This window comes from Musca autumnalis, unplaced genomic scaffold (assembly GCF_047663935.1).
Source record: "Musca autumnalis isolate F117 unplaced genomic scaffold, ASM4766393v1 scaffold_1, whole genome shotgun sequence".
Classification (NCBI taxonomy): Eukaryota; Metazoa; Arthropoda; class Insecta; order Diptera; family Muscidae; genus Musca; species Musca autumnalis.
The window spans coordinates 170,239,134-170,265,092 of record NW_027411644.1 but is presented as its reverse complement, the minus strand read 5'-3'; the positions used below and the strand labels follow the sequence as shown (position 1 = coordinate 170,265,092).

Here is a 25,959-nt window from a genome sequence, read left to right as displayed (position 1 = left end):
GCTATAAGCCGATGTGTTAGTACAGATGGTGCTGATATGTAGTGGAAAGTGTGATATGTTTCTTGTTGTGGGCGAGGCTGTATGGTGTTGCGTGACTGCAGATTATGGTGATGTGTGTCTGATGAGTATATGGTGATTTGTGCATACAGTGATAATGTTCTGAATGGTGCTGTGTACTTGAGAAGATTTGGATGCGACTGTATGGTTGTGTGCACATACAAATGATGATGATGTATGGTAGAAGTGTGATGTGTTGATGATAATATTCTAGATGTTGCTGTAAGCCTGCAGATGACGGTGCAAGGTTGTTGGCGATGATATAGTGAGCTATGTGGGAGGAGATGGTGGATTAAGCTGGAGAGATGGGAAGGAGGAAAGGAGGACGTAATGAGACAAAAGAGAAAAAATAAGAAGAACGAGTAAATGTAAGGGAAAGTAACAGATTGTTTTAAGAAGAGAGAGAGAGAAAGAGAGGTTATTATTCTGACCCGCCCCAGAGCCACTTTAGACTCTTGTAGTAAGTCACCAGGATAGTAGGGTCAATAGAGGAAAAGTAAGATAGAGAGTCAATCACATGTACACCAAATAGTCTATGTCTTTTGACCATAAGTCTAGGGCATCTACGCAAAAGGTGCTCGATTGTCTCCGTTTCCTCCTCATCCTCGCATAACCTACAGTACTCAATGTTGTTATCATCCCACTTACATGTCAAAGATCTTATTCTACAGTGGCCAGTTATGACCCCTGTAGCTATTCTGATTTTCGACTTGCAAAGTGAGAGAAGGGACGCAGTTCTACGCCCTGAGATTGCCGGCCAGATTGACTTCGACACCTTGCAACCAGGTGCGTCTTGCCAAATTCTTACTGTTTTCTCTGCATAGAACTGGCTGAGTTTGCCGAGGAAGTAGCAGAGCGGTGGCCTGACATAGTCCTCTACCATAAGGTCAGAGGACTGGGAACCACGCCTTGCTAATTCGTCAACAATCTCGTTTCCTTCAACATTGCAGTGTCCTGGCACCCAACAAAGGTTAACGCTTAAATTACATGTTTTTAAGGTGGTGCCCTTACCGGGAATAACAATCTTGAAGCGATGTAGGGGCTTAAGTTCGCAAATTTCCTCTTCCGAGCAATATGCCTTAGGTATATAGTTCTATATACCTGAAGCGTACTGCCTGAGAAATAGGAAGTTGTGAACGACCAAAGGTTATTCCAGGTTTCTGATCTCTTGCCTCAAAAGGGATCCCCTAACACCGGGGTGTTAAGCGACCTCGTGCCCATCGGTGTTCTCAAGGTTTGCAGTTAGGGTACCAACTGTATTCGAACGGAGCCTCGCGTGATACCTGGGCACCTCAGCGAGTAACCAGCGCCCTAGTCATGGTAATGGAGGGCTATGCCATGACCTGTCCTCAAATCCCCCAGTAAAACGTTCCCCTATGAATGAATCCGTACTAAATAAACCCAAAACAACCCAAACCAATCTCCCCTCGTTATCGACCCCAGCTATGACCACGGACAATGCCGCACTACCAAATGCGACTCTAGGACCTCAAGAATCCCTGTGTGGGGACGTGACCCCGACGACCTTGACGATGGACAGAGTAAGTCAAGACATTCTGAACCAAAGCAGGGAATTGCTTGATCTCATAGAGCAGAGAGAGACCTGCAGATTGAGCCAGGAGAGCCCCCCCCCCTTGGAACTGGGAAGACGACTCCCTCATGTCGGATGAAGAGATGGACGTTACTGTGATTCCATCTGGGACATCCCAGGAAGCGCCTTCCTCGGCCCAAGGAGGGACCTCGAACCTTACCACAGCAGGTCCAACTCCTCTACGGGATGTTACATCGGTCGGTACCAATAAGCCTTTTCTTCCGAGGCAGGACGCCATGGAGGAAGAAGCCGTGATGGAGGAAGCGACCCCCTCTAACACGACCTCTACCAACAAGAGCGAGAAGGCCAAGGAGAAGAAGGATCGGCATGAATATAAAAGAGCCGCTAAGTACTGCAACAAATTTGTTGGCAAAGAAGCCACTGACATAAGTCAGGACGAATTTCGATTAATCGGAGTGAGGCTTCGAGTTATGAGGAGACTTGAGCGTAGGTACCCTCATATGGAGAAGATCCACGTTCCGGTTAATCAAATTCCAACTCCTGGAACGGCTGACCCCTCCAGCCCAACGGCTGTCAAGGGTGCAGTCGTTCCGGGTAACCTACCCAAACCGGGAGTATCAGGCTGTTCGGACTCCTTGCAGACACCGATGGTGTCAGCGGCGGAGACGGGCAGAAGGATGCCCTCGACCCTGGAAACAGCAAGACGGCTGATGTCCTCAAAGGCACCAACCGTCTTGCCGTCGGAACAGAAAAAGGGACAGTCAGGGACAACGCAGATGCTCAAGGCGACTCCGAATGCATCTGCCTCGTCGGTGACTGCCCCCTCTTCTGTCGGGGTAAATAGAAGCAGCGACCTCTTGCGAACCTCGACGATGCAGAGGCCTGGTAAACAGGCAACTGAGGCGTCGAAGGATCCCAAGAAGCCCTGCTCCTTAAGTGATGGAGGAGTGAGGATCGCCGGTGGCGCAACTGGTAGAATGGCTGGAGTGACGGACGGCCCTTCAACCTCTAGGCAGGCCAGTGGTAGACCAAAGACCTCTCCGCAGCAGTCATGCGTAAAGCGGGTCAGGTCTTCGGAGGATCCACAGCCAACAGCCAAGAGGATGCTGGACCGACATCAGACCAACCATCCTCCCACTCTTGCTAAGGTGGCCGCCCAGCAGACGGCAACTGGGGTTGAACAGGAGAGGTCCTGCAAAGGAAGCTCCAGTCCGGCTCCCCAGCAGTCATCTGCTGGTGGGACATCAAAACCAGCGAGGACCCGGAGGAAGCTGGCCTCAAGGGATGTTCAAATAGCAATCATTGATAGGTCTGATCCGGAAGGTTGGATCAGTGATGATCATTGGTTGCTGGTTGAACGTCTACTGAGGAAGGCCATAACCTCTGACGAGGCGGACGCAAGTATGACGGGCTTTGGCAAGGCAACCTATATCAGAGGTGTCAAGGTCATCGGCTGTCAGGATGAGAAATCGAAAGATTATCTCATACGAACGGTTGATGGCTCGGGCGCACTCTGGGAAGGTTGCAAGCTAGCCGCGGTGCCTACTAGTGAGATACCTCGCAGAGCGTCAGCCACAGTCTGGGTGCCACCCCCGGATCAGGAGGTTGCGGAGGTGCTGAAAATGATCCAGAGGCAGAACAGAGGTCTCTCTACTGCTAGCTGGAGGTTTATCAACTCCACTAAAGAAGGAGCTGGTGCGGTGATGAAGTTCACCATGGATAATGAAAGCGCGGACTACATTAGGGATTGTGAGGGAGAGCTGTACTTCGGCTCTGGTTGGCTTCGGTTCCGAGTCTCGAAGCCACAGTAGAGAAGCTCAGCAGCAAGGGCTCCGCGTTGTGCAGATCAATCTGCACCACTGCAGGGCTGCGGCTGCTGAACTTCTCCTCTCCCTCACAAAAACCGAAGTAGACATCGCTTTAGTCCAGGAGCCCTATCTTCATAAGAATAGGGTTTCTGGACTAAATGATGGGCGCTACTCTATATTCTCTGCATCTAATGGCGAGAAGGTAAGAAGCTGTATTGTAGCCAAGAAAAGTTTAAACCTTATTCAACTCTATAATTACAGTGATGGTGACACGACTGCAGTGAGGTTAGAAGTAGGCTCTGGAAGAGCCTTGGTGCTGGCCTCAGTCTACATGCCGTACGAGGAACCCAACCCACCCGGTACACTGTTGCGGAAGCTAGTGGAGGAGACGATGAGTAATGCAAACTTGATAGTGGGCTGTGATGCAAATGCTCATCACTTCCACTGGGGTAGCAGCAATACAAACTCAAGGGGTGAGTCCGTATTCGATTTTATTTTAACTAATAATCTTCGAGTATGTAATAGGGGAAATACCGCCACTTTCCATAATAGGGTAAGGGAGGAGGTGATAGATCTAACCCTTACAAATATGGAAGATACTTCTATAACTGACTGGAGAGTATCGGAGGAGTGCTCCTTTTCGGACCACAGAGCGATACACTTTCATGTCTCTTATAGAAGTAAGCGGCAACCGCCTCATAGAAATCCGAGAAGAACAAACTGGGACTTTTTCCATTCCCTTACAACTTCCAGGCTGTGTGAAGCTACAGAACCTCGCACAGTAGGGGAAATTGACAATCAGGTGGAAAATCTCACAAAGATTCTGAGGGATTGCTATGAGATGTCCTGCCCACTAACGTATCCTGGTAGGAAAGCTCAGCCCGTCTGGTGGAACAAAGATTTACACGATCTGAGGAAAACCAGTAGAAAGGCATATAACAAAGCTAGTAGGACCAAACTCAGTACTGATTGGGATCTTTATAGAGCATCTTTCAATAAGTACAAAAGCGAGGTTAGGAAAGCTAAGAGAGACTCTTGGGTTAGATTTAGTGAGTCCATAGAGGGAGTTAATGCAGCAGCAAGATTTCGCAAGGTGATTTCAAAGGACCCGAAAACCATTGGAAGCATTAAGCGAAACGAGGGCACCTGGACTAACTCAGCTCTTGAGACTCTAAACCTGTTGGCAAGTACACACTTTCCTGGCTGTCAAGATGCAAGCACGTGTCGACCTAGTGAAGATGCGAGCAGAAGCTTCAACACAGCAGAGTGTGATCTTGTTGATGGTGCAATAAGTAATCCCAGAATCTCTTGGGCGATCAGTACTTTTCAACCCTATAAATCCCCTGGACCTGACGGTATCATCCCTGCGATGCTTCATAACGCGCCTCGAGTGTTGATATCTATATTAAGGAAGATTTTTAGGGCTTGCATTCTGCTGTCGCACATACCGGCGATATGGAAAGAGGTGACGGTGATCTACATCCCCAAAGCTGGGAAACCTAGTCACACCTTACCAAAGGACTATAGGCCGATAAGTCTTTCCTCCTTTCTACTTAAAACATGGATGACTCGAGCTTCACTTTAGCTGCTTTCTTGGACATAGAAGGTGCGTTTAACAACGTGAAACTTGAGTCTATCCACTCTGCTCTAGAATCACTAGGTGTCCCCTCAATTCTAATCAATTGGATAGATAGAATGCTCGAGAGTAGAATTATCAATTCAAATTTAGGAGAGAGTTCAATTAAGAAGTCGGTCACCAGGGGCACGCCACAGGGAGGAGTCCTATCACCCCTGTTGTGGCTTCTGGTACTGAACGGGATACTTTTAGAATTTGACAGGTTAAAAACCAAAGTAGTCGCCTACGCTGATGATGTAGTTATTCTAATCAGCGGGAAATTTCTATCAACGCTGTCCGACCTAATGCAAGGTGCCTTAGTAAAGCTCTCACGCTGGGCCCACCAAAATGGACTTGGTGTGAATCCGGTGAAGACAGAGTTGGTACTATTCACCAGAAAGAGGAATACTGCTGAGTTTGTTCCACCAACTCTGGATGGGGTGCAATTAGACCTCTCCACTGAAGCTAAGTACCTTGGAGTGATACTGGACCATAGGCTCCTATGGAAAAGGAACACCGAGGAGAGAGCTAAAAGAGGTTTAATTGCACTATATTCCTGTAAGAACACCATAGGAAGGAGCTGGGGCTTAAAACCACACATTATACACTGGTTGTATAATACTGTGGTTTGCCCCATTCTAACCTATGGTTGTCTAGTGTGGTGGCACTCACTTAGTATAAAAACAAATCTTTCAAAGCTAACCAATGTGCAACGTGCCGCGTCAATTCTCATTACTGGAGCTATCAAAAGCACTCCTCAAATGGCGCTGAATGCTGTTTTAAATGTTCAACCTTTGGACATTTTGGCTCAGCATCAGGCCTCCAGGTGTGCTTTGAGGCTTAGGGAACTTGACATGTGGCGTTGCTCAATGGCTGACCATGCATCTGTTCTGCGGCGGCTTATTAGTCAGGTAGAGATTGGTGACAGATTGGGAGAGACTGACTATATCTCACCGTCTCTTGACTTCAATATACCTGACGTCTTAATTCCCAATAGGGACGCATGGGTTCAGTGCAGACCAATACCCGATAGCCTATCCATCTTCACTGACGGGTCTAAGATGGAAGAAGGCACGGGTGCTGGAGTGTACTCAGACGAACTGAACTTCAGGTACTCGTACAAACTTAACGACAACTGTAGTGTTTTCCAGGCAGAAGTTTTTGCAGTATTGAAGGCCTTAGAGGCACTAATGGGGGGGACAGACCTAGCAGACAAGGCGGTTACTATATATGTAGATTGCCAGGCTGCGCTAAAAGCTCTAGGATCTTTCACTATTAAATCTAGGATCGTTCGAGACTGTAGAACTGCTCTGAAAGCCTGCAGAGTGCCAGTAAGACTTTGTTGGGTACCTGGTCACTGCGGTGTAGTGGGAAATGAGATTGTGGATGAATTGGCAAGGCGAGGCTCGCAATCAACCGATATACAACTGGAAGTTGGAGTGCGACCCCCGCTTTGTCACTTTATTGACAAACTCACAAGGTTCCACGTTGAGAAAACCAAAAGAACTTGGCTAGACGCACCTGGTTGTCGGGTGGCTAAGTCAATCTGGCCGGAGACCTCGGCACGTAGAACTGATTCCCTCCTCTCACTATGCAAGTCAGAGATCAGGGTTGTTGTGGGGGTCATTACTGGCCATTGCAACATCAGATCAATGACGTGCAGATGGGAGACTAGCAGCAGTGATTATTGCAGGCTGTGTGAAGATGCAGAGGAGACGGAGACGATTGATCATTTACTGTGCCAGTGCCCCAGACTGTCGGCCAGGAGATACAGACTCTTCGGCACATACATGATTGAATCGCTCTCCTACCTCTCTTCTTTCGACCCATCAGTCCTGCTTGCATACTGTAGAGGTCTTAAATGGCTATGGGGCAGACAAACTTAACTGCATGTTAGTCTATTTAATAACTAATACCACTCTCTTGTTTTTCTTTCTTTTATCTTCCCTCATCCTTCTCCTATACCCCCCCGACCCGTCTTTTCCTCTCCTACCTCTTCCTCCCCTATCCAGCAACAACAAACTGGTATCCAGTCGAGCAGACAACCACACGCCATCACATCAAATCCACAGATGCAATATCCACCATCACACCACACTTACACAACCACCATCACATATACACCAGCAAAAATCATCATACATCATCACATCACCACACATTAACAGTCATCATCACACACAGTACCACATGCAGAACCACCAAACAACAGACAATATCAAGATCAACAATATCCGAACTCAACAAACAGGATGATCACAATGGACCACAAGGTCTCCGAGTGGAGTGGCTGCCTTTTTACAGCAGCTGCGCATCCTATAACCTAACCTAACCTAACCTAAGGTGGACCTACAATTTTGAACGATCCTAGATTTGATAGTATATGACCCAAGCGCCTTAAGGGCAGCCTGACTATCTACGTAGACTGTGACTGTCCTACCTACTTGATCCGTCAGTCCTACTACCAATTCTAAGGCCTTCAATACTGCGAAGACTTCCGCTTGAAAAACACTGCAATTTGAATTAAGCTTATATGAATGTCTAATGTTCAGCTCCTCACCGTACACCCCCGCTCCAGTACCTTTAGCCATCTTTGAACCATCAGTAAAGAAGGAGAGGCTATCGGGTAGTGTCCTGCCATGCTCCCATTCACTTCTGTCAGGGATAGAGACCTTCGCTGCGTCGAAATCCAGCGAAGGCGAAATGTAGTCAGTTACACTCCCTACGTCACTGAGTCCGTCACTACGTCACTGAGTCCAAGGCACTACGGGATGCTAGATACTGAACAGAAATGTCCAGAGGCTGGATGTTCAGTATTGCACTCAGTGCTGCTTGAGGTGTGCTCCTCAATGCTCCTGTAATAAGAACTGAAGCAGATCTTTGCACAGTAGCTAACCTGGACAAATTGGACTTGCTGTTCAGGGCCTGCCACCAAACAAGACACCCATAGGTCAAAATGGGGCATACCACTGTCAAGAACAACCAGTGTATGACATGTGGTCTCAGACCCCAGCTCCTACCTATTGAGTTCTTGCAAGAATAGAGTGCAATTAGACCCCTCTTAGTGCGCTCCTCCGTGTTCCTTTTCCATCTAAGTTGATGGTCAAGAATCACTTCCAGGTACTTCGACTCCGTGGAAAGATTTAGCTGCACTCCATCTAGTGTTGGTGGAACGAACTCGGCGGTCTTTCTTTTCCGTTGGTGTGAGCCCAGCGTGAGAGTTTGGCAAGTGCTCTTTGCATTAAATCAGACAATGTGGACAGAAATTTCCCGCTAATCAGGATGACCACATCATCCGCATAAGCAACTAGCTTAGTTCCTAGATTGTCGAATCTGAGTATCCCATTTATCACCAGTAGCCAGAGCAAGGGGGATAAGACTCCCCCCTGCGGTGTGCCTCTGGTGACAGATCTCCTAATGGAGCTCTCCCCAATATTTGAATTGATAAGCCTGCTTCTAAGCATGCTATCAATCCAATCTATTAGTGATTCTAGAGAGGAGTGGATGGATTCGAGTTTCACGTTGTTAAAGGCACCCTCTACATCCAGAAAGGCAGCCAAGGTGAAATTCGATTCAACCATATTCTTCTCTATATAACCCACGACACAATGTAGCGCTGTTTCTGTTGATTTCCCTTTAATATAAGCGTGTTGTGATTCGCTAATGAGGTCTCGTCTGAAGAAAGTTCTAATTTCTAAGTCTAACAACCTTTCCAAAGTCTTTAAGAGTAAGGAGGAAAGACTAATCGGCCTATAGTCCTTCGGCAGTGAGTGACTTGGTTTCCCAGCTTTGGGAATATAGGTCACTGTTACCTCTTTCCACAGTGCCGGTATGTGCGATAGTAGTAAACAAGCCCTAAAAATCTTCTGAAGAATGGTTGTCAAAACAGTCGGTGCGTTCTGAAGCATCGCTGGATTGATTCCATCAGGTCCAGGAGACTTATATGGCTGAAAAGTACTAATCGCCCATGAGATTTTGTGGTAGCTTATTAATCTATTGACAAGAGCCAACTCCCCCGGAGTGCGGGTCCTGCTTTTGTCCACGCAAGGTGTACTCGAGCTGGCATCCTCACTTCCAGGGAAATGTGTTCCAGTCAACAGATCTAAAGTCTCTAGAGTTGAATATCATGGCCAATGGTAGCAGAATTACGACCAGCATCTACCCCAAGATCCTAGAGGTTACGTTCGACAGCATGCTCATGTCGTCCGCGCATACCTCAAATATCTACGGCAAGCTGATATGTAGGAACAAGGTCCTCAAGTCCCTAGCAGGCAGAACTTGAGGTGCAGATAAAGAAAACTTGTTGACCATAAATTACGCTGTAGATCGGTGTATGATAAGCAAATATAAGTGAAACGAGAATGCTTCCCTCCCATCTACATGAGGAGACAAAGATTCTTCCAGTAGAGCATCCCAATGCCATGCTTTCGTTGCACTTATAGTTCGGGTGTTACCGTGAGAGCCATCCTAATCACCATATGGTGGATAAAACCCCACCTCACCCAGATATGTCAGGAGCGATCTTCATGATCTAGAAAGAGTGGTCCAATGTTACAGTCGCAGATGCCATAAACAAATATCGTGTGAATGCGGTCCTCGGAGAACATTCCCATCAATCGTAGCTGAGAAGCGTCAGCTACGACACGACAAACCAGAGTTGTTTTGTAGTTTTGGCTCAACTACACTCAAGATGGTGCAACTGTCTAAATTCCTATAGGGAAAGGATTGATGACACCGTGCACCGAGCATACGGCACAGACCCACACGACACACTGTGCCATTGTGGCTGCAACTCTGCATGGTATTTCGGCAACTGAGATCGCGGCTGGCTTGCAGTCATTGCAAAGTGCGTCCGTGTTATTAATTGTTTGCATGTGGAAATCCTTAAATTCCTTATCCTTACAATTTATAACCTGCCATAGCCAGTCTTACTGTCGTCCACATCGTCAGAGGTTATAACCTTCCTCAGACGACGTTCCACCAAGAGTCAATGATGTCATACTTATTAATAACTACCACCTGAATATCATCTGAGGCGGTCATTAGCTCAGCCATGAATGGTTAACGTGAGAGAGTTTTTGCCCGGGGTTACCTTTGCGAGTCATCACAGATCGGTCCCCACACCTGTCTGGCAAAAGGTCACCTTCTCATATGTAGCCGAGGATGCTGTCTGTGGATCCTCGGAAGACCGCAGTCCATTCACACACACCTGCTTTGAAGTGGTTGTGTTCGGGCCATTAGCTTGCTTTGCTTAGAGGTTGATGGTGCGTCAGTCATATCAACCACGTAGCTCCTCCCAACATCGCCCACTCTCCTCCAATCAGCGCCATTTTTCCTATAAGGGCTGGACTTGTTAGGAGCCAATGACCTAACACTGATTTGTGTGCCAGTTCTCTGAATGTTCGGAGCTCCAGAAACCTTCCAGCTCTTCTTTCCCCACCATCGACAAACGCAGACAGATCAGCCACACTAGGTAAAACCTTGCATGGCTGTTTTGTATGGGTCAGCCCCTTCGGATTCTCCGAATTTGAAATGGGAGACGCCTTCGTAGATACCGACCGTGTCGTAGGTGAAAATGCAGTTCATTTGCCCGTCTCTGCTGCAGATACCACTGGTGTTCGCAAGGGACTTAGACAGCTTCAATCAACCAGATTTTCGAAATGGTCTAGAACCGTTGTAGTCAACGCAGTCTTTAGATTGGTGGCCACATCTGGACCAGGTATGGGAATTCGTTCCATATGCAGCGAACACTACTACATATGAGGATATGTCAAAACGCATCACGAATCTAAGTTTCAACCTGATGATGGGCGATGTTGCAGACGTCATCCGTAAGGTGAAATCATCCAAAGCATTGAGCCCACACGGAATATCAATGGTAATGCTTAAGCAACTGGATAAACCCGGAGTTGAGTATTTAACAAGTGTCATTAATCTATCGTTAGCCACCCATTTTGTTCCAAAAGCCTGGAAAGTTGGCAGGGTGGTCCAGCTACTGAAGCCTGACAAGAATGCCAGCAGATGTGAATTGCACAGGCCGATTTACCTCTTGTCGCCAATAGCAAATATTCTAGAGGCACTATTCCTTCCCACGATGAGAAGCTGTTTTCCAGTTGCCCAACATCAACATGGATTCCAAAAAATGCAAAGTATTAAAACTGCATTACACGCCATATCCGCACACATCAGTAGAGGACTGAACCAGAACAGGCCGTGCGACCGAACAGTCATGGTGGCACTTGACCTATCGAAGGCCTTCGATGCCTTCAACCATGCCAAGCTGTTCGAGAAACGTTGGAATTCAGAAACAAGATGTCCCAAACCCCCTATCCTCTATCATAACGACCTCTAATTATGTATGCGGATGATTGTAAGATCTTGGCGTCGAGTCCTATCGTAGATGACATATGTGATAGGTTCAATATTTACATAGCTGACATAGCGCAATTCTTCCATCTGAGGAATATGAAAATATCCACCGCTAAATCCACTGCCACACTGCTTGGACGGCTGAAATGAGGCTCCCACTAAACATATTGGGTGTAAAGATCGATAGGATGTTTAAGTCGTCCGCTCAAGCCAATGCTACTTGCGATAAGATCAGAAGTAGGGACAAGATCCTCAACTCACAACATCATGTTGTCGATGCAGTACCTGCTTGGGTGTTATTGCAGTGAGTATTCCTGTCACGGACAGGCTTCCCCCACTCAGGAACTGATGCAATCGCGCAACCAGTACAGATATACAGTGTGAATTCCAGCTGTCAAGACAAACACGAGTGGTTTTAGCCCTATTAAAATGCGGACGAATCAGCCGTCTCAATTCGAATTGAGCCCGAATTTGATGCCACTATACGCAACTCATGCCCAGCATGCGGATTGGAACCACACGACACGCTGCATTTATTTAGATAAACCAGAACCTGATAACTGAACATGATCGAACATATTTGCGTTGCTACAACAACAACAGATAGACAGACCGACGGACTTGGCTTGATCGACACCAAATTGTCTGAAACGGATTTAGACTTAAAACACTCTATAGCCATAACAAGTCATACATGTACATTAGAGCGACCCAACCAAAAACAATTTTTTTTTTGATTGGATTTCCTACTCCCTAAATTGTTTCCCAAAAAATACCCAAAATCGGTCAAATTTGCATATTGGAGCTATATCAAAATCCGAGCCGATTCGCCCTATACAAATTACAATGGAAACAAAGATCGCTAAGTTGGAACGGGTTAACGTTAACCGATTGTCATAAAATTTGATATATAAAGTTTTAGGGTCAAATGGAAAAAAATTGGGAGTAGGAAATCCAATCAATTTTTATACCCTACACCACTATGTGGGGAGGGTATTATAAGTTGGTTTTTTATATATACCAAAATGAATGTCTCGACGAGCTGAGTCGATCTGGCTATGTGTGTCCGTCCGTCAGTCCGTCCGTCTGTCCATCTAAACCTTGTAATCACGCTACAGGTCGCAATTTTGAACGGAACGTTACGAAATTGTGGATGTTGATGGGGGTCCCGGAGGGGAAGAAGCCTAATGATTTTGGTGATGGTCGGATAATATTTAGGGGTCGGAATGGGCAAAAAACTAAGGTGGATAAAAAACAACGTTTTTTCCAAAGCGAATATCTCAGCTTCTGTATGGGGTATACCAAAAGCAAAACCTGACAAAGAGAGTAGAAAGTATCACCTTTCTAATGATGTAAGTTTGGTGCTCGTAGGTGATCAAACAACGAAGATAACACAATACTAGCAAATAAAACCCCAATTTTCATTTTTGCGATTTTAATCGAATATCAGCTTTGGTTGGGAACTTTCCAAAAGCAAAGCCTGACTATGAAAGTAGAAGATCCCGTCTTTACAATGATGTAAACTAGGTCGGCGTAGGTAACCAAATAACGGAGATATCGCAATAGTCGGTAATACATCCCATTTATCCATTTTTTGGAAATCACGCTACAGGTCGCAATTTTGATCGGATCGTCACGAAATTTTGAGGGTTAATGGGGGTCCCAAAGAGAAAGAAGCCTATTGATTTTGATGATGGTCGGATAATGTTCAGGGGTCGGAATGGGCAAACACTTATTTGGAGAAAGGTCAACGTTTCATTTCAAAGTCAATATCTCTGTTTCTTTAAGAGCTATATCAAAAGCAAAACCTGGCAAGGAAAGTAGAAAATATCACCTTTACAACGATCTAAAGTAGGTTGTCATAGGTGGTAAAATAGCAGAGATATGGCAATAGCCGATAATGCATCGCAGCTTCCGATTTTTTTGTAATCACGCTACAGGTCGCAATTTTGATCGGATCGTCACGAAATTTTGGTTGCTTATGGGGGTCCCAGAGAGAAAGAGGCATATTTTTTGATTAAAAACCAAAATATGTTTGGGGTAGTCGGATTATGTTCCCTAAAATAAATGTTTACCAGTGAAAAGCTTATGCACAGGGGTAGTGGTGTAGGGTATCACATGGTCGGCCCCGTCCCGACTGTAGCCTTTGCTCACTTGTTTTTTTAATTTTTGGGCCACTCTAGTGTGCATACATATATCAAAGTGTGCAGCTTAATTCTATGTTAACATTGTTCGACACGACTTATCAAGAAGTTGCACATGAAAATGTAAGCCAGCATTACGCAGAGAGGCCTAATCACCAAAGAAAAAAGTATGATGTGGTCCTGCTGGACCACAATACCGGCCGGATATGGGCAAAGTCGACATTCTAACCATTGCGGCACCGCTGTGGTACTCAAGTTTGAATTCTCATACTCATTATACCCTCAGCCTTTAGGCTAAGGAGGGTATATACACTTTGATACGATGAAAATGTGCCTCATCGAAATAATGGTTGTAGACCCCAAGTATGTTTCAGACAATTTGGAGTCGATCTAGCCATGTCCGTCCGTCTGTCTGTCTGTCCTGCTGGCTGGAGCGCACGATAACTCTCGAACGGATGAACCGATTCGGTTCAAATTTTGGCTTTCGTAATATTTTGCCCAAACTTAGTTTAAGTTCGAAGATGTGCTACATCGGTCCACTCCTTCTGGTACCTCCCCCACAAAAGTTCGAAAATGTTCGGAAAGTTTGTGCGCACGATAACTCTTTAAGGGAGTGACCGATTTGGTCCATACTTTTTATAGCGTAAACTTTCTACCATAGTAATATGAGGTTCCAATATGGTCTCAATTGGTCCACTCCTTCGGGTACCTCCCACAAAAAATTTCGGAAAAGTTCTGTTTAGGGCCATCTCTCGAATCGCTTTGATTTTTGTTTTAGCAACTTGTATTCACTGCCCTCCATACGACGGTACAAGTTTCATCAGGGGCAAGTCCATACTTCTTGAGAAAATAGCATGAAAGTTGCAAAAAACCCCTATGACACCGTGTGAGGTGGTTGGAGCGCAAGATAACTCTAGAACGAATCTGCCGATTCGGTCCAACATAGGGTCTTAGTAATATTTTGTCCAAACATAGTTTATGTTTAAAGATAAGCCATATCGGTCCACTCCTTCAGGTACCTCCCCCACAAATGTTCGGAAATTTTTTTCGTACGGTAACTCTTGAAGAGAGTGGCCTAATTGGTCTATACTTTACACATCCTAATATATCTACCAGATATAGATCAGGTTCAAATATGGACTATATTGGTCCACTCCATCCGGTACCTCCCACACAAAATTTCGGATAAGTTCACTTTAAGACCTAATATCGAATCACTTTGATTTTTGTTGAAGCAACTTGTATTCGCTGCTTCAATTACGATGTTAAAAGTTTTTTTTATGGGAAAATCCATACTTCTTGAGCAAATAGCCTGAAGAGTGTAAAAACCCCTTATGGCACCATATGTTGTGGCTGGAGATCCACTTCCATAACGGTCAATGTCGATCCATTCCTTTTAGTACCTCCTCCGCAAAACTTTTGATCTTTAATCCTAATCAAAATTTTTGTCTGTTCAAATGCCCAAATTTTTTAAAACCCCCTACATACATACGTATTTTGGGGGAAAAAAATTTCAATATACACAGGCTGAGGGTATATCTCTGTCGGTAAAGCTTTACTTGTTTTATTGTCTTTCCAATGTAAACATTTTGAGTTAGTATAAGATACTTGCTGTTGAAATTGTAATAACAAATATTACTAATTTACAAAATATGCAATTGTACGTAAAGATTCAAAAAAATATGCGTTTAAGAAACACGAAGCGGCAAATGAACTTGTCTCACATCATGCACATTGACATTGTCAAACTTCAATGAACTCTAAGAAATATGCTGACATTGCACTCCAAGAACATGTCGTTGAAAATCTTTTCAGTTCTATATAAACAAAATATCAAGTACCATAACTGAAACTATTTTGAAGAAAGTGTTTAAAGATCACGGACAAACAACGGTCTGCAGTAGTCGGTTAGAAAGCTCAGAAGTGTAAAGGTGTCTTCTTTTGTGATTGCTTTCCACACAGCAAAAAAATTGAAAAATGTCTTGGAAGAAACTAATAGTTTACATATTTATAGCACTTTGCGCTATACTTGTTAAAGGTGACATTATGGTACAGTTAAATGTTAATCGTCCGGTAAATGATGTAAGTGATAAATTCGTTAGTTTCACTATGAAACCAGAGGACTTATATGAAGCCTTAGATGGTTCACATAGGTAAGTTAATGAGAGTTAAATGAAAATGTGTTAAAATTTATGGAAAAAAATATTCCTCCCTATAGGAAATCTATTACCCGTATGGCATCAATGTTAAGTCATTCTCATCTTAAATTCGTGGGTGATTATTATTTTGCCTCCAAGAAGAATACAAAGCTACGCAATCCTACAAAAATTGTGTGGAAGGGCTTTAACAAATGGACGAGGTAATTTTGTGTTAAATGGATGATAATGTTACTCTCATGTTAAACGTTGAAACTTTCATAAGATTTTTTGAATTTATGGTAAGAGAAAGGGATCTCCTTCACCTCTCTTATCACCCAATAACTGAGGGAGTTGCATGTGAAAGTTGTAATGTGTAGCATAAGAGATACATACATATATCCATGATTTTTCGTTTTTATTTTTATTTCATTTAGAGCCCTAGATTGGACCATGGTCATACCGGTTCCTTATACACCAAATGATTGGGACCCCATGCATACTCTAAAGATTTTAAATAATTCTCAAGCTGTGGGTATTACTGATTGCATATGGCAATTGGGTACAGGTATGTGTAAATTGTTTTTTTTTTTTATTATCCAACTTATACCAACAAGTCCTTGAAACATTTTTTTGTTCTCTTTCCAGATTTTGGTACATCTGCTGCAACGGATTATGTTAACGAATTAAAAACATTCAATTTAATGGTGGATTCATATAGAGATGCCGATAACAATTGGCAAATTATGGGCGCGGATATCTCATCCGGTAGCAGTCCAGATGAAACACGTCGTTATATTGAAATGTCACGAGATCTGAATACAGCCTTTGGCTGGGTTGAGTAAGTACAGTTTTGTACCATTTATTAAAATATGTTAAGCTATATGGATTATATAACGCTCATGAAAGCACACAAAGGTCAGATCATCTTTTTTAAGTACACCAAGACCTTGCATTTCGTCTTTTCACTTGGCGTTGTTTTTGAAGTTGCGTCGTTGCTTAGTTGGTCCCGGTCCACACTAGTATGAATTTCATTAAAAAATTTCATGAAATTAGGCGTTCTTAGCTCAAATTCCCCACTGCTGCATTTTTATGATTTTACTCTACTATGAAACTCGATCTAGAGACGCATAATTTCGTTTCAAAATTTCAGTGAAATTATTGTAGGGTGGCCCGGGACTATATACCAATTTTCACTATGTGTCGTTCGATTTTCGTTGTGGCGTTGTTTTAAGTTTAAGTTTTTAATTTTCCACCATAGTATGGAGGGTATATTAAGCTCGTTTTTCCGTTTGAAACGCATTGAAATAATCATTTGCGATGCTATAAAGTATGTTATTATATTGACCTACTCCGGAAAAAAATTGTACTGTTGTAAATGAGGCCGCTTGAACAAGGGAGTCGCAAGGACAACCTACTGAAAAAAAAATTTCAAAACGATCCGAGAGGAGCTCTTAAACTTCACTTTATCCGAGTTTTGTGTGGAAGGTATCCGAAGGAGTGGACTGATATAGTCCATATTCGAACCCGATCTATATCTGGAAGCAATAATACGATATGCAAAGTTTGGACTAACTCGATTGCTCCCTTCGAGATCGTTCACACAATTTTACAGAAAAATTTTGAACTTTTGTGGGGGAGGTATCCGAAGAAGTGGACCGATATGGCTCATCTTCAAACTTAAACTATATTTGGCCAAATATTACGATACCCATAATTTTGTTCGAATCGGTTGATCCGTTCGACTCAAAATTGTCTGAAGCGTATTTCGATGAAGAAAATTTTTGGTCGTATCAAAGTGTATATACCCTCTCTAGCCTAAAGGCTGGGGGTATAAAAATGGTACCTCTCTTCGAACTTTACATGGCTTTCCATAGAAAATCTTAATTCGCTTTGCGTCGTTTCACCTTGAGTGTCGTTTTGTTTTGGATCGTATTAACGGCGCAATTCGAGGTCTTGGTGTACTCTATTTTCAGTTCTGTTAGTTCGGTGGTCCGTTATTAATTTTGTATGCATTCCGTATGCTTGGGATGCCATAAAGTATGCAATAGTATGCACATATTATTCTCGTCACATGAAAATATGAAATGTGTTGTTGGCAACAATTTCGTTGGTTTCATATGCACAGTTGCCATAATTGGTAAATTCTTGGATTGGTAACTTAGTTTTTGTTTTGGTAACTTCTATAAAGCTTTTGGTCTGTTCCTTTGCTTTTTAAAATGATAAAATCAAAGGTGGTAAAAATTGTAAACTGCTCTCATATGAATTGTATGGTGTCCGAAGTAAAGGAACGCTTTTCGAGTAAAAGTGGTAAAAATTGAAGATTCTTGCATGTAAAGGAGCAGAGCTTTTACAAACTATCAAATTATAGATTTCGTTCATCATTTTCCACCAAATTATTGATTTCGTTCATCATTTTCCACATAACTCAGCACTGAGCAAAGTTGTTCGTGGACAAGCAGTGACCAATTCCTGGGGGAAAGTTTTGTGACCCAAACACATACTAATATACGAATTCAGACGTTGTCTGCCAAAACTACTCTGATTGTTGTGGCAGCTGACGCTCTTCAGTTGCGATAGATGGTTGTTGGTTGGTTACGATAGTTGTTCATGGTATCTGCGACTGCATCCGTGTAAATGCTACTTATACCCGCTTGATACGCTTGTTGATCGAGGGGTTCTCTCTTTTAACGTTGGACCTCTCTTTCTAGATCATGAAGATCCCTCCTGGCATGCTTGGGTGGAACTCCTATCCATTAAATGTTGATTGGGATGGCTCTCAAGGTAACAGTGTCAGGAACACCCAAGAAAGAACTGCAACAAAAGCATACCAATATGTTGCTGTACTTAAATAATCTTTGTGTAATCACGGATATGACCCACGGAAGACATAAGGAGGTACCCTGTTGCAGTTCTCAGGGCCGCATTCTGCCAGGTTTGAATATTTTTGTCAATAAGGTTTCTTTATCTGCACGCCATGTGCTACCGGCTAGGGACTTGAAGGTCTTGTTCCTACATCTCAGCTTGTCGATGATAGTTGTGGCAAGCGTGGACGACATTAACATGCTGTCGAATGTGATCCCTAGAATCTTTTGGAAGTTGGTGGTCGGAATTCTGCTACCGTCGACCATGACATTCAACTCAGTGCTCACTTGTGCCTTCCATGTGGTGAGCAGGGTAGTCGTAGACTTAGTGGCGAATATTAGCATATTCCTCACATGGAAAAAGGTGCAAGGTCGGCGGTACATGACGCCAAGATCGTATGCCGTCTGGAGGGGGCGGGATACAGGAGTTGTAGAGGTTAAACAGTTCCGGAGATATCACCCCACCTTTGGAATTCCCTGTTTCACTCCACAGTGCTTAGACTCCAATTCCACGTACGACTGGCGTCCACACATATAATTGATTATCCAACGATTCAAACTTGTCTAGATGGCTGACTGTTCGATGCCCTCAAACAGCATGGAGTGCTTGACAGTATCAAAGGCTTTTGATAAGCCAAGCGCCATCATCACTGTTCTATCACACGGCTTACTCTGGTTGAGATCTTGTTTAATATGTGTGGAGATGGAGTGCTGCGCTCTTGTCGTGCTATGCTGTTTATGCGACCCATGCTGATTGATGATAGGCAACTGCACAACTTTTTCTGACCCTGGTAGGACTAAAGCCTCAAGGGTCTTTGCCACGGGCAACAAAAGCGAAATCGGTATGTACGATTTAACTTTGCTGGCATGCTTGATGGCTTCAGTAGCGGGACCACCCTTTAAATTTTCCAGATTTCGGGAACGATGAGGGTTGCCAGCGACAGGTTGAGAAATTTAGTGAAATACTCGACTTCCAACACATCCACCTGTTTCAGCATTACCATGGAGATTCCATCAGGGCCCAACGTTTTGAATGATTTAGCGTTCCTGATGACATTCGCAACATCATTCATTGTGAATTATGGTGGTTCATCCTCGAAGAGATCTAAGAGACGTAGTACTCTTGTCTTCGCCTTGTCACTCCCCTGGTACTCGACAAACTCTCAATCGGATCAGTCAGTGCAACGTTGCCAAACGTGACTGAGATCCTATCTTCCTTCTTTCCAGGGTTCGAGAGTGACTTAACCGTTACCCACAATTCACTTATTCCGGCTCTAATGTTGCAATTCTTCAGATGATTATGACTCTGTCTCCCGTCGCCTGTGCTGGGATGTTTGGTTTCAGTTCTGGTATTCGACCAGCAGGTATATTGCGAGCGGCTAGAGCACCGATGATGTCTCGGAACGTCCTTTCTGCTACCCGAACATCAGAATGGTGGGTTGGTCTGAACCAAGAGAATCGACATATTGCCGTGTGACGCCATTTGTCAGATCAGGTGACACGATGCTTATATGGCAAACTGTGACACTCTCCGCTAATTCTGGTAGGGGACGACGGTGCAAAACGTAGAGCTATCACTCTGCTCAGCCAGCACTATACATTTTGGTCGTTTCCGAGGACGGAATGCCATAACTCATGATGAGCATTAAATTTCCCCAAAAACTGACGGTTATGACGTTTTAATAGCGGGCTAATGTTGATGATAAAGAAACCTCTCTGACCACATATAACGCGATAGACCTGTCTGTGGTAAGCTATGCGGTTTCAGTTTAGTCTGCAAAGTACAACACGATGGAAAAATATTCAAATCTGTCAGAATGCCACCCTGAGAACTGTGACATGGTGCATCTTCAGCGGACCATTTATGTGGCATGCTTTCCTTGCAGTACTTGCTCGGGTGTTACCGTCACCATATGGTGGATAGGAACTTCAACTCAGGCATGTCAGGAGGGGTCTTCATGATCTAGAAACAGAAATCCAACGAGAGAACCCCTGCTTCAGGCCATTTTGTATGCCATCATCCGAGGGTATTTAAGGCTGTTTCGGAGCTCCTTAGGCACGTAAGGGTGTCTGGGGCAACTTGCATAATTAGGATAGTCTAATTTGCTGCATTTGGTGCTCACAAAATTTAGATCTATGTTCCGGGAACGACACAATGAACACCTTGCCCAAGGACTGCTACCTCCCTAATACAGGAATAAAACGTACGTATTACTATCACAATCATTTTCGCCAAACTGAGTTGACAACATCGGACTGCCTGCTCAGCCTCCTTCCCGTTTACGTCGGTGACATAAAAGGCAACCCTGGCCAGTGTGTTCTCTGTGTGTCCTGTCTGCTTAAATTAGATCAAGAGTGTCTGTCAATGGTGAATACACCTAAAATCCTCAGGACTTGGGACGGTACGAGATTACGCCAACACGTATAGAAGTCCACCTTGTACCAACAATTCTTCAATGTCAACATGTAACACATCACCAGTAACACATAACTCTTCCCTAACCGTGATTTTCCGGAATCCATGCTGATATTGGGGAGGAGTAGTGCCTCTAGAATGGCTTCAGTAGCGGGACCACCTGTTAACTTTCCAGGCTTCTAGTACAGCATGGGTGGCAACGATATATTTAGGACCATTGTTAAGACAATCCCGGGTTTAACAGATGGTTTGAATGATTTCGCGTTTCGGATGACGTCTCGAATAGGAGACGTCTTCGACCAATCGCTCTCAGGTGCTCTATAAAATGCTGGTTAATATAACACGCGCACCTCATCGGATCTGTCACTGCCACGCGTTGAACGTAACTGTCGTCCTATCATCTTCCTCCGTATTCCCGAGCGATTTAACCGTTGCCTGCAATTTACTCAATCCCGTACCAATGTTGCATTGCTTCAGGTGGTCTAGCCACTTTTCCCTCTTATGCTCGTCTAATGGCCTGTTAACTTCAAGAGTAAGTTATCTAACTCTTGGGTCTTCAGGGTTCGTACGACGGTTGGTGGGATTTCGGAAAATCGATCAGCAGGTATGTGGCGAGTGGCTGAAGCTGTAATGCGTACCGGAAAGTTTTTTCAGCTGCCCGAGTATCTGTGGGAATGGGCAGTTGTCTGAAGCGGTGTTTTGTAGGTTCTCTGAAACCTTGCCAATCAGTTTTTCCATGGTTCAGAAAAATACTGCGCTCAGATGTTATGAAGTTGGGGGTCTGTTAACGGAGACTATGATCGGAAGATTGTCTGAGCCAAGGGAAATGACGTTTTCTCAGGACACGTCATTTATCAGACTGGGCGCCACAGTGGTGGTGTCTCCTCTTGTCCTTGTAGGAGCGTCTTCGTTCAGCGTGCAATATGTAGAGCTAACATTTTGCCAAGGGCGGATTGCCAAAGCTCATGATGAGCATTGAAGTCCCCTAAAACCAGGTGGTTATTGCCCTCCAAAAGCGAATGAATAGCGGAAATATCTTATGCACGAAACTAGGCTATTTTTCACCGAACCATGTAATGACTTACAAAAAAATGTTATATGCCATTTAGATATGACATCATTAGCCGGATTTAGCCCATTATCAGGTTTTATTTGCTAAATCCAGCCAAAATCTACCAGATTTCCCATACAAAAATAAATCCTCCTATTGAGTGGATTTGTTTAAAATCTGGCATAAATCCTCGTATACAACTCTGTTTTTTGCAACATGTTGCTAGAAAAAACAAAAAGTTGCAAGCTGGCACAAGAAACAAGGTAGATGCATCGATGAATTGCTACACTAAAAATAGTTTAAAATGTAAAACTTTGTAAACAAGGAGGAAAAATTAAATTTGTTTTGATGTACAAAATTAATTTTAATCAACCAAGACTAATATTTATGATGTCTAAACGATAAAATAATTCGTTTATTTATTTTAGATGTTCAAACTGCGATAAAATAATTCTTTATTTGCTCTTTAGTTAGCATAATGTGCTAACATTTTAAGTATTAAACAATAAATTTGTAATTTGACGTATGTTTTTTTAGACGAATTCAATTTACAAAAAATTCTTTTGACGTTTCAAATTCTTTCAGATGGGCTAATGCATCTACCTTGGTAATTGTGCTATGAACAAAAATCAGCTGACTGCCATTTAAATCCTCCAAAATGTATATCTAAATGCAATGAGATTTGTACTGGATTTATTAAATCCAGTCGAGGATTTATGGCTAGTATAAATGAGCAATTATCCACATTCTACAACAAGTTGTGCAGTTCTCAGATTTTCGTTTAGTCAGCCGACGTTCCTTTCTTCCTTTTTTTCGATTTGCGTCATATTTTGAGCGATATTAATTAAATATGCCATTTATTTTGTTCTCCCCTACAGATCTCCTGACACGTTCCTCAGCAATAGTCTGAGTGCCGTTCTCAAAGATCAAGATCCTGCCTTGAAGGTATTATTCAAAGAAAAGGTACCAGTATGGCTGACACTTCCGAAAAATCACCCTGATTCCATGATGATGTCAATGATGGATGAAGAACTTCATGAGGGTCTTGATTGGGCTCAAACAATGGGTGATGCCGCCCACACTGGTTTTAACACCATTTTCAAACATATTTCGCTGACAGATTTGAAAAATCCCAAATTCAGTTTCTTTGTTACGGCATTGTTTAAGAAAATAATGGGTTCTCGGGTATTCGATGCTAAACCGCTTACTGGTATATTTGGACGCAACAATAAACTCTATACACACTGTGCCAATAATATATCTGGTGGTCTGGCATTTATGGTAATTAATAAACAAGATATGCCATTACAAATTGCCGTACGATCAACGAACAAACTTCGTGACAATGAATTATGGAAATACGCCTTGACCATACATGATGATCAGGTTATGTTGAATAATAAGAGGGTAACTGTCAATTCTACTCTCCTTCCAGAGATCAAGAGAAAATCTGGCCACTCAACGGTTCAATTAAAGACACCAGGATTGTCGGTGACTTTTTGGGTTATGCCGAATGTCAATATGGAACATTGTGTGTTTACTGAGATCGAGGAGGAGATGGAGAAGAATATGTCCAATGAAATGGAAAGTGAGGAAGCCGAAGTAGAGAAGGTAAAAAGATATTCCTCTACTGATCGTTTGTTAAAGGAACTCATTAAGGAAGCGGCCAGAACTCCTATGACGCGTAACAAAAAATATCGTAATAGGCGCTCATTAGACGCAAACAATGATCGCCAGAAGAGATTTATTTTAGAAGACACAATTGCAGCTGGATCGGAGGGTCTAAACAAGTTGGCAGATAGTATACAACTGCCTGAAAATCTACGATTTCCATTGAAACGGGATGCATTTACTCCGGCCAGAAGGACAGCAGCCATGGAATGGTTACAGAAATTGTTCCAAGAACCATTAAACGTGGAACTACCTTTGTTGCGTCGGGCGCCACGTAATTCGGATATTTACACTGGACCATTCTTTATGACACGCGAAGGTAAAAAGACGGCCTTTGTTAAGAAAATAACCGAAATTAAAAGGCCTGAAAAGAGGTTGAATAAACGAACATTCGAAGACTTGGAATTTGATGAAGAGAAATTCTTTAAAAATGTTGGATTGCAAACGGAACCGGATTATGTTAAAGTACCGGAAGGTGATGTTTTTCTTCAAAACATTGCAAACATCAATGGCGATGACTTGGTGGATGAAGACATGCAACTGGAACAGGCCAAGCCAACTAAAACTTTGGATACATTGAAGTCCAACAAGGATGTTGTTAGTGAAATGAAGCCACTACGACTGTTGCCCACTGAATTCTACGAAGCATTGCCAATTGGGTCTTCAAACCAACCATTATTGCCAAATAAAATGAATTTGGGAACAAATTTCAATTCATTGCAGTTTTTGGAAAATTTCCAAAAACCTTTTGGCAAAGATAATGGCGGCAATTTATTTGGTAAGAATTTTGAAGAGTTGTCATCAATGTTTAATAGCGATCCCTCAAGGAGTAATAATAACAATGTAAATGAAGATTCTCAGAGAGAAGAGAAGACCGATGAATTTGATCAAGTTCAATTGAGTACCAACGAAAAGAATAAAGAACGCACAACGCCAAATGAGGAAAATAATAGTGAAGCAGATTCCACAGAAGATGAACACCAAGAAGAAACAACAAAAGCACCGCCAAAATCGAGATTCTCAAATTTTATGTCTGCTAACGTCTTTGGAGAAGCAAATAAAAATAACAAAAATGCAAATGACGAAGATCATGATCACGATGAAGAAGTAGTAGATAAAACCACAACACCCGGCAACCATGGTTTAGGAAACATTAAAACAAAATTTGATGAATTACCATGGTGGGATTTATCACCATTACGTTCCAAACGTTCACTGGAATCTGTAAACTCCCCTGATCCAACAGTACATCAAAATAAAGTTGACAGAGATGAAAATCCCACGGCATCCGCAAGTGAATTGTTTCCACGTCGCATGCGTGCCTTCGAGCATAAAGTAGATGAAGCTGTACGCAGTACAAAGTCAACATCGGATAATGATATCGATTCAATGGGAAATAAATTGGTGAGAACTTTCAAAACTCAAGTTTCGAAAATTGTTGATATTGTATCACAACATGTCAATGAATGGTACAATTCGCTAGCCAAGCAGCTGGAAACCTCAACCAATGAAATTGCCAATGAGGTGTATCGTAAAGATTAACTATGATAATATTTACATTTTGGTGGCATTTAATTTTAATTTTATTTATCATGTATCAATATTTAGTAAATACCATCAATGTAGTTTCATACTTATCTTAAACAAACAATTAAAAATATGATTAAGTATTTTTCTAATATTTATAAATAATATATAATTGAAATAAAATAATATACAAGGTACAAGTAAAGAGTACAACTGTAGGTCTATGTCCACAATTATTGATGTAGAAATGTTTTAACCACTTTGAACCCTAAATCCAAATGAAACACTTATAGATCATTTGTCCTATACGCCGAACTAAGAAAAGATTTTCATTCCTCTCTACTCGTTGCTTTGCTTTTCCAATTTGAAATGCCATGTTTTTCTATCTCGTCTTCCACTTGTTTGCTCCATCGAAGCCTTATACCCCGGTTACACTTAACCGGATTAACCCAGTGGGTTTGGGTTTTAAATGTCAATTCCATAGCGCAAACCTCGAATAAATCCTCATGAAGTGGGTTAATCCGGCAAAAAAACTCTAATGTAATCGTACTATTAGCCTTCCATTCCATAGCCGCTCATTCTTATGAAGTGGTCTAGCCACCGCAATCGTTGTATACCGATAAGCTTAACTATACTGATGTCGCTGTATGGTATACTAGAGTGGTTTTAAAAAATCGATGTCTGATTTTTTTATGCGGCACCCCCTAATGTGTTTAATTTTGTTAGATTTCAAGATTGCCAAAGTTTGAG

At 43.0% G+C, this 25,959-nt stretch overlaps 2 protein-coding genes across 2 annotated transcripts; both read left to right on the top strand.

Moving 5' to 3' along the window:
* Window positions 1-1,083: 1,083 nt before the first annotated feature.
* On the top strand, window positions 1,084-3,691 carry LOC141388714 (uncharacterized). The gene is made up of 2 exons (XM_073958893.1): window positions 1,084-3,619; window positions 3,679-3,691. The coding sequence occupies exon 1, from the start codon at window positions 1,717-1,719 to the stop codon at window positions 3,418-3,420; it is 1,704 nt and encodes a 567-aa protein (XP_073814994.1). The 5' UTR covers window positions 1,084-1,716; the 3' UTR covers window positions 3,421-3,619; window positions 3,679-3,691.
* On the top strand, window positions 3,609-25,224 carry LOC141389283 (uncharacterized). The gene is made up of 8 exons (XM_073960605.1): window positions 3,609-3,619; window positions 3,679-3,890; window positions 15,584-15,698; window positions 15,764-15,904; window positions 16,118-16,248; window positions 16,329-16,521; window positions 22,890-24,283; window positions 24,440-25,224. The coding sequence occupies exons 1-8, from the start codon at window positions 3,609-3,611 to the stop codon at window positions 25,222-25,224; spliced, it is 2,982 nt and encodes a 993-aa protein (XP_073816706.1).
* The last annotated feature ends 735 nt before the right edge of the window (window positions 25,225-25,959 follow it).

Coding starts and splice junctions, on each gene's coding strand:
- LOC141388714 (XM_073958893.1), top strand. CDS start 1,717: ATGTCGGATGAAGAGATGGACGTTACTGTGATTCCATCTGGGACATCC.
- LOC141389283 (XM_073960605.1), top strand. Junction 3,891..15,583: donor CAGCAATACAAACTCAAGGG/GTGAGTCCGTAT, acceptor TACTTGTTAAAG/GTGACATTATGGTACAGTTA. Junction 16,249..16,328: donor CATATGGCAATTGGGTACAG/GTATGTGTAAAT, acceptor TTCTCTTTCCAG/ATTTTGGTACATCTGCTGCA.